At 39.3% G+C, this 10,062-nt stretch overlaps 1 protein-coding gene across 1 annotated transcript; it reads right to left on the bottom strand.

Annotated features, from left to right (window-relative positions):
* Positions 1-416: 416 nt before the first annotated feature.
* Positions 417-9,680, bottom strand: LOC308378663 (phospholipid scramblase 1). The gene is made up of 7 exons (XM_080855623.1): positions 9,637-9,680; positions 9,138-9,223; positions 8,922-8,964; positions 8,267-8,487; positions 7,852-8,013; positions 1,915-2,073; positions 417-1,825 (listed from the first exon to the last, which is right to left on the bottom strand). Exons 2-7 carry the CDS (start codon positions 9,204-9,206, stop codon positions 1,793-1,795), a joined length of 687 nt encoding a protein of 228 aa, XP_080711749.1. The 5' UTR covers positions 9,207-9,223; positions 9,637-9,680; the 3' UTR covers positions 417-1,792.
* Positions 9,681-10,062: the final 382 nt, after the last annotated feature.

Genomic DNA, 10,062 nt, shown 5'->3' with positions numbered 1-10,062 from the left:
TGGATGGAAAACCAAGAACTCATTATATGAATGAAGAACAGTTGTGCCCAAGAGGTAATGAACAGCAATAAATGATCAAGGGTTAAGTCAGTTCTCCTCTACTCCGTGCGCATGGTCCGTGTGTTTCCATTGCGTCCGTACCAGGCTGTGAGTAATAACATTTCAGCACGTTAGCATTTAGCCATATGGTTGGTTAGCAGCGCAGAGTGACTAAGTGTTTTTGATGTTAATGTGGACATTTTTGTTCCCTGTTACTCTATGGCTCCCTGACGTGGGATAGGGTCATGGCTGGTCACGTCCTTAATAATTCCAGGCTGTTGTGATGAAACAGATGATAACATGATTAAAGATAGAGAGAGGGTCACTAGGTTGGGAATAGATTTTTCATCAAAATAACCACAGCTATGGGTCATTGGTTTAGGGTAGCAGTTCTTTATTTTTTGTGTTAAAAGTCAAAATTGTTCTTACTTACAGTCACTCTTGATAAACTCATGATGCACAACATTTGAAAATATAGGAGAGAAAATATATGGCCATTTTAATAACAAAACATTAAACACAGTGCACTTCTTAACTACATTCATAACATCCACAACTGTCATTTCGATGACAATATAAGCCTATAAATTCTCTGCAGCCTACCTGAGTGATAACGTAAATAAATATACAGTATAATAAATTACAATATGAGTTTTATATGCTTTGGGCTGCAGTTGTATGTGAATCAGACAATGATTTGTTCATGTTAAAGTGTAAAAACCCTCTAATAAGAAAATGAGATGAACATGCTGTTCATAATTAGAGATGACATAAACTGATGCTCCATAAAGAATGTTGCCCTTGTCTACTCTTGAGTTCTTGCATGGCTAATTCACTTACTTTTATTCCTTAATCACAAAAGATTGAATTGTTCAAACAGTGTTTGCATAAGTTGTATACACATATTATTGTGAACAACAAACAAATAAACCATGACTTAAAAACAATGTTAATGAACTACATTCAAGTGCAAAAGGAATATTGAAATGTGAAACTAAGTTTCCTTTTTATGTTTTTCTTGTGTAGCTATAGATCATTTGAAAGGTTCAGTGTAGTTTCAGAACGGGATCTTCATGACTAAACACAACTTCAGAACACAAGCCTTCAGACGTGTAAATATAGAGGTGTTCAAATCCCACCAAAGGACCACAAATGAGTTGCTTTGAAAAACCTGTTTACATTAAAAACGACTATTTTTTAAACATATAAATATTCAAACCCATAAATGTGATGTAAAATACCAGACTGATTTGTCCTCTTAAAGGCATGTTATTGCGGTCATTCTATGTGTGCTAAAGTTGAGCAGAATAGGATGACTATTTTTGGTCACTTTATTTTGTCCTTTCAAAGCCTCTTGTCAGGTTATTGTAAGTACCCAGTGTCATAATTCAGCTATCTGTTATGTTACGTGTAACATGTTACTATCAAAAACTGTTGATGTTGTCTGGAGTGTCACACACAGCATACACGGCACAAACACAGGAAGGGTTCTTGGCGATATACTTATTCTTCAAAGGGCTGCGCTCAAGGTAAGACACTGGTTTCTCAACAGTGTGGTCATTTCCCCCTCCTCTGAAGAATGCTCTCTACCACAGAAAAGCTATGCGCTAAAATTCACATGCACCCCACTACTTCTGCCTCCTCTCCATGTCTTTCACCACCTTGGTCTCTGCTCCAGGCCACCGGAGGGCTGGAATCTGCCTCTTCATGGCAACATATCAACAGGAGTATGTGCCACCTCAGTCACGGTCCCCTAGTTATTGGTGCTCTCAAAGAACATGAAGTCCTGCATGGAGAAGCCACAAAACACACAGTGAATGATGGGAAGTCTTGTGAACAGGGTGTAAGGTAAAGGTCTGTACTGAATGAACTTACGATAAGGAAGCAGGCTCCTATCATGACCGCCTTCATCTTGACATCCAAGTCGAAGGGGAACTGGATACCAAAGTTATCGGTGTCTGTGAATGCCTCTCGAAGTAGTCCTGTCCACTGCTTACTGATCTTCCCAATGTTGACATCTTCCATGGTCAAAATCTGTAAGGTCATGAGGGAGGGTCATCATCAAAAGAACATAGAGGTCACAATTATTTAACAGAAGTGTACATCTGATGAACAAAACAGTTAATCTGTAGCAATAATTAGCGATAGAACATTACTGATGTTAGGTTCATGTGCCCAAACAAGGAAATGTCAGGTAACGTGAAGCTAAAATAAAGATCTCCTGGCGCCATCTGCTGGATGTTACCTAACATTCTCTCCTATCTATAAGCCCTGATCTTTCTATCCTCCAGCTGTCCTAAAGAAAATTTGAATAAATTATACCAAACCTGTTACAACAAGGCCCATTACTATGCATAAATAATTAAAATAAATGATCACAATATATTATTTAAGACTCATGGGAATACTGGGCATTGTTTAACAATGTTTTGTTGAATTAACATAAATTGCAAGTGCATCACTACTTAGGCCTACTACAGTATTAACAAGCAAAGAATGAAATAAAGAGCATGTGGCACTCAGCAATAATTTAAGGGTACACTTTACTTGACCTTTTCAGCACACATGTTTTATATAGGGTGATCTTTTTTATCTCCAGTGTACTTAATAGCAGCCATTTCATGTTCTCCCCCCACCCAAAAAAAGAACACGTCTCTGGTTTGTGGCTTCAAATATGTTTTCAAATGTACTTTTTGGTTTATTTCTTGTATATTACCAAAATCCCATACTACACAGTGCTTTAGCTTAACGCAGTTTATTTTCATATGGGTGCCCCGACCCATTTATAGCTGTGTCTGTCTTGACTAAACAGAAATGACGCGAGATTACATGCTCCAGAGCTTTAGAGTCTGAAGGTTTACATTAGCTAAAGCCACATTCCTGGTGGGAGTCAATGTTTATTATACAAGTGTCCAGGAACTGTGTGGTCTATGACATACTGTATGTATTGGTGCTTACACTTACTGTCCTAAAAATGTCCAAAATCTATAGGACTAATAAATACTGATAAATAAACACACATGTCTCCCACACATACATTTTACATTTGATCATAGCCTCTACATCTGAGACACAGCAGGAATGACAAGTACTAAATACCAGTGTAGGCTATGACCCCTCCGGTCACTGTCGGGGTAATTTTTCAATGCAGTGTCATTAACTGAATTCCTAGGGACAAAATCAGTAACTTTGTCCATCAAGATAATTTTAATTGTTTATTTATTGATTAATGAATAAACTAGGGCAATATGCCATGGAACTATTAAATGAAACAGTGAACAGGACTCTGCAATAGGATGAAACAGGCAACACACTACTGTGGAAACATTCACATTGATTTAGAGACATTGGCAATGATTTATAAACAGTAGCATTGATTTTGATGTAGACACAAATGTAGAGGCACACAGCAAGGACAAGATAAGTCAGCCTGGTCTTTGCTAAGAGGTTTTACTCCTTCTAAGTGAGGGAACTCCAATGGCATCTTTTCAGAAGAGTTTTTAGTGCCAATGTGCACATCTGCTATGAATCATGAATAATTATGAAGGCGTGTCTCAACATGTGTTAGCTATGAAGACATCTGACATTATTAAATGGTTTCTGTTGGCAGGGGGTCAAAGGGGATGGCACCTGTCACACCTCTTCATATTAGCCTTTAACTAGCTACCACTTTGCACTATATATACAGTGTATATATAAATATATATGCTTTTAATTTAATTTCATTATATATATATTTTTTGTGTCTTACTTTGATCTTCATCATGATATAACGTGATATTAAGGGGTTAGATGAAATATGTATATATACAGTTTTATTTTCTATCTTACTCTATGCAATTTATGTATTCAATTTCTATCATTTTAATCATTATTATTTTATATATATACGTATATATATATTTTTTTGCACTATATCCTAGTTTTTATGTTTATTTGATGTCTATTTTTATGTGGATCACTGTGCGTGTAATTATTTGTGCACGTAGTGTAGTTGCTGTCAAGCACTTTGAGCTGCATTCTTTTGCATGAAAGGTGCTATATAAATAAAGTTTATTATTATTATTATCATTATTATTATTATTTTCTGTCAAGCTAGAGCTGCTTGAGAGCTCATGATAAGCTAGAAGACTGCTACTTAACCTGCTCTTCCTGCTGACCACCAATTGATAGTGCTATTCCAACTGACTTTTAAAGAGTTCATACAAGACTTTAAATCCAGCATCTATCTGACATCCATCTATTTGAATTTTCTTTATCTTAACAGTGTCCCCAGGAAGTGAATTCTCTAATACTGTAGAGTGTAGACAGTTGTGAACTCAGCTCTTTTACCATCATAATGCACAAGGTCTGCACCGACATGGAGCACCATAATGCTTTGAAATGTTAGCCTACATTATATGTCTCCAGGCAGTAAGTTTGGGGTCAGTGTGCTCATCCAGCAGCAATGCAGGCATGGAGACAGACCCTACAGCATTTCTGTTGCTGAGCGACTCTCAATATGAGAAGGGCATTTATAATCGCTGGTTAACAGAAGCAGAGTTGACAGGCATATCAAAGTCACAACCCGGCTAAAGAAGACACTGATTAATTATTTACAATCTGAGCTCATACCACAATACTAATGCGATGAAATCCTAAACTTGGTGTGGTGTCCTATCTCTAACCACATTTATAAACCACATCAAACAACAAGTGAATACATATGTATAACACATAACATTAGGTTTACTTAAAAGATATATGTTGTTTGTTTTTAGATTTTCAAATTGTCTGGTGTTTGTTCTTCAAAGACAGTGGACGGGTCATTTTTGGTAGACCCAGGGAGGATTGCAAATTTCCACCACCGGTCATCAGGGTATGTTTACCACAAGGGCCACAGAGGCCGGAACTGGAACCTCATCAATAAGTGATGTTTTAAAAAACAACTTAGGGAGAAGCCCATAGGAATGACTAATGGCCATCACTCTCCCCACCTCCGCTTCCTAGGAGATTTAAACCCTCCTTTTCTGTGCAGCACCCCCACGTCACACGCTCCAGTGTAGCAAAGTATCCCATCTCCTCTTTTTCACTAGTAGCTCTAAGCTCACATTACCCCTTAACCATAGGGGCATCTCAGGACCAATGCCAGCTACCAAGCCAAACATGCGTATTGCATCCCGATGGGCTATATACAGTATGCATATAGAGGCAAGTCATCCATTTAACACAGTGATGTGATGAACATTCCATCAAATGAAATGCAGAAGTTCTTGAGGTCCAAATGGTACGACAGTAGGGGGCGACAGTAGTACAGGAGGTAGAGAAGTCGTTTAGTAATCTGAAGGTTGCTAGTTTGATAACCTGTCGAAGCGTCCCTGAGCAAGACACTGAACCCCTAATTGCTCCTGATGTGCAGTGTGCCATCAGTGTAAGTGTGTATACATCCTTGTAAGTCGCTTTGGATCTGAACAGCGTCTGCTAAAATGACTAAATGTAAATGTGGTACAACTGGGCCTCAGGGGAACAGACAGCTGTCTATTATTATCAACTTGCTCAAATGAGGCATTGGACCCCACAAATAGCCCTTCCTCACAAGTATTTTTCCAGTATATTTTCTTGATGTATGAGTTACTCTCATTCATATGTCCAGTCAGAATGTTCCTCAATTTGACAAGGTACTCATTGAGGGATTGTTCAAATGATGCCATAGAGTATTCAGAATTTCGTTTCTGATATGAAATGATAGCTGGGTTACTCCAATTTTTCTAATTGAATAAAATCTGCTGATGAAAAGACCTAGCAAGTTGGCAGACAAAACCAGCAACTGAGGAGTTTGAGTTTGTTAATGGTGACTCTCTGGACCCTAATGATCGAGCAAATGTACCATAACTTCTCTGAGTCACTGTCAGCTGTGACACTCTGGGCCATGAAAATAAAACCCTGGCTATAAATTGAACTGCAGTTCTGAATACTAATGGCTAGCAGATCCCTTGGTCTCTCAGATTATTATGAATGAATTGTAACAGATGAGGTTATTTGTGCAGCAGCTTCTATCATCTGCTACTCTTCCTTGGGCAAAGAGTGACATATTGATCCATAGCTTTTCAGCAAATGGAGCTTTTTGTTTCTGTTTTCAACCTAGCACTCAGGCCCAAAAAATGAACTAGCTCAGTTATTTTTTTCATTATGATGCTAGCAAAAATGTCTAAATCTCTATATGTCTGCAATACCGCTCTCGGCCTGTCACAACTTCAGCGCTCTCACACTTGCCAGACATAGACAGTAGAATAAAAGCACACGCAGCGATTGGATACTGGACTGTTAACAGTGTATTTTCCGCCTGGAAGTCTCTAGAAATCTGGCACCTTATTGAACGAAATTACAAGGAGTGAACGTGCCGTTCACAGACACCAGAATGAACGCGTTCACAGTATCGTTCATCAGGCAATAATACAGAACGTTCAGTTCATGTTCACCAAAATTATGAACGAGTTCATGAATTTGAAATCCAAGATCCGACGCTTTAAGGTCACCTCAGTTCCTCTCTTTGGTGAGATGGTTCTTAATCTCTCAGTCACAGCTCTCACCAGTAACTCTTTCTGTCACTGGCACTATAGCTATGACTTCCTCATAAAATAGACACCATCCTCTGAAGATACTAGGTCTGATGCCAACCAGGGTCCTCTTTGGTGAGACGGTTTTTTTCTCAGTCACAGCTCTTGCCAGTAACTCTTTCTGTCACAGACACCACAGCAATGACTACCTTAAACCAAAGATACCATCCATTGCCCAGGTCTAATGCTGCATAGGTTCCTCTTTGGTTTTTAATCTCTCTGTCACACATCCCACCAGTGACTCTGTATGTGTTTGGCATGTGTGCATTTAGTAGTAAATTTTACCAATTTAACTTACAGTATATACACACACACACACACACACACACACACACACACACACACACACACACACACACACACACACACACACATTTCTTCTAACACACACACTCGCTTCTGCAATGTACCTAAGCTGTTGTCTGTTCCAGGGCCTGGGAGTAACTATTCTAGATGGACCACTATCTGTCTGGGACTCCTGCTGCTGCTGCTGCTGCTGGTAGCAACGGGACTGTGTGTCAGATATGGTATACAGAAGGACCAGCTGCAGACAGAGAGTGACACTTAAGCAATATAGCACTAGTGGGAGTGGGGTAGGTAAGGGATAATCCCACGGGTGGTGTTCGGCCGTAGCCTTCGAGGCCGCAGGCCGAGTGGCGTAGGCAACAACACCCGCGGGATTATCCCTTACCTACCCCACTCCCACTCGTGCTATATTGCTTCTATAAAACAATTCTACCGTCAACAAATTAACATTTCAACACAAAGTTATTGATTAAAAATGGTTTATTTCCCCATTGTTTCTCCGCAACAAAAAATAGTTCCATTGTCAACGTCTTGGTTTGAAATTTTAAGAATTTTGAATTAACGGTTTTCATCAACGCAAATTTTTCATCGCGGATTGATTTATTATTAGCTGTGAAAAGTCCCATAACTGTTGGTATGTTGACGAATAACCTCTAGCATGGAACGTCTCTTGTCCAATCAGACACAGCTAAATTACGGGATAGAACCCAATTGTTTTATAATTACGCTCATGACCCTTGTGTCTTGTCAGATTGATAACAAAGAACTGAAAGCCTGGGCTGGTAATGCCCTCCTTTCTAAGCTGCTTGCTACCTCTTAATACTACTGTTTACCATATCATGCCAATACATTAATTTTTGAGCAATTACAAACAACTACTGTATATCATGGTGGTGATTTGACAACTCACCTCAAAATCCACATTAGGTAAGCAGCTCCATCCACAGAAAGGCCCCTGTATTTTCAGGACAGGTTCGTGGTGTTCGTTCTCAATAGTGAACTTGGGGGTAATAGGGTGCCACTGCTGAAGCACATAGCCTACAGTATTTCCCGGTGGAGCTTGAATCTCAAGCTGAGACAGAAAAGGGGAGAATAGCTTAGGCTGCATCCATTCACATAATTGGGGCCATAAAGACCATTCAGCTTTTACACAAATCCCACAGTGGCTTCAGTATTGACTTTCTATGAAAGCACAGCATAAATTAGTCAGGACTGACTGGACACCAGAATCCTTACTACCGACTACCTTACTACAATCACAGACATAAACAACAGAAACTACTGTGCTTGGGTTAAAAGTGTACCCTGATGGCACAAAGTCTTACCTCTTGCAGACAACAGGGGAAGCAGCAGGACATACACTTGAGAGGTCTGGAGACTGTGATGATCTCTTGGCCGAAGTTGTCCACTACTCGAATAACGAACGAGCGTAGAGGACCACAGCACTGGCGACTTAGGCAGTCATTTTCCTCCACGGCGTAGAACACATTCTGACCCATGGAGTTCCGAATCTCATACTTGTTATTGCTTTCAAAACCCACGAGAGCTGCAAGTAAACAAGAAAATGCTATTTATTTAACACATTTTGATCATTTGTGTCTATTTAAGTATTTTTCGTCACATTACAGCTCAATAAATGAAATATTTTAAGAATCTCATCAAAAACATCACACAAAGCAGTGGAATTAAAGGAACAATATATTGTTGTTGTTGTTAAACAATGTCAAGTAATTTATTTACATACACCACAATGAGATACCAAAGACACAATAAGAACACATGTAGAATAAATAGTAGTTCTGTGATGAATACAAAATAAATTATATTCAACATGGAATTTGCTAGGAATAAACCCTTTTTTCTGCATTAGCCTAAATCATTACTGTAGATCCTAAAGAAGATAAAGCCAACTACACTCTACAGATTCATGACCTAAAACTATGCAATAACAAAGTTAAAGTGATTGATATCTTCACATACCTTCTATGAGCTCAACCTTCTGCTTGATCAGTAATTGGTCGACCTATTTGTAGGATAACATTAACAATGACAAAAATACTGTTATGCATAATGTCAGGCCACAACAGCAAATCGCTGTTTAAATTAATCTACACCCAGAACAATGAAAAAGAAGCGTTAGATTTATAATCGTATACTACAATCTACTCTCAGTCACTTTGCTTCGAATTGCATTACCTGTGTCAGGTATTCCAACCCCGGCGGACAGCCTGGTAAACCAGGATTGGGCACCGCGTACATGTTCATTTTGCTTCCGAGATTCCCTACACCAAATTAACAGGTGGTGAGTTTACTCGTTCGACAAACAATAAACCATCAATGCGGTGTCGGTTAGGTATCACAGAACAACACGCTGTGCGTTCATTGAGGTTAATTGAAATAAATGTATTTGCTCCCCAAAAACTTTTATTGTTTTAACATGTACGTGGAGTAGCTCACGTTCGATCGTCGAAGGGTATTACTATGGATCCACACAAGACATAAAATAGGCTGCCCTACCCAGGCAGCACACCAAACAAAATACAAACATCCCCGCCTTATCTGATTATATCGTGCAAGCGATACATATTAACTCTAGAAAGCACACTTAAAACATAACAAACATGAAAAGGTAACCTGTGTTAATAACAATAAACAGTATCTTCGAGGAAATCGACATAAACAAGATAAATCTCACCAGATCCTCCTTGGAATGAATCCTAACGGATTGAGACAAGTGCCTTCGCCCCATAGTAAACCCTATGTGCGATTGGCTAACGTCACTGTCATTGCTACTTTGCTAAACCAATCATATTGAGCTCCTTAAAATGGAATTGTGGGTGGCCAATAGGCACAGATTGCGCTGGAGAGGCCAGGATGTAGGCGTCAGGAATGGCATTCACAGAGATTACAGTTGAGAGGGTCGCCGATACACAACCAATAGCTTCAGCTCCATTCTGCAAAGAGTCAAAGTTGAATCACTTACGGTAAACTGCTACTCCAAACCCCGTATTAGAGCAGCCTATAAGAGTCTCTGATAGTAAAGAGGAGAGTTAATCCGTGACTCACAAGAAGCTGTAATGATTTTTAAACTTCCAGGCTGTAAACTACACTATCCTCAGGA

This window comes from Sprattus sprattus (genome assembly GCF_963457725.1).
Source record: "Sprattus sprattus genome assembly, chromosome: 17".
Lineage (NCBI taxonomy): Eukaryota > Metazoa > Chordata > Actinopteri > Clupeiformes > Clupeidae > Sprattus > Sprattus sprattus.
This window is presented reverse-complemented; position numbering and strand designations above follow the sequence as displayed.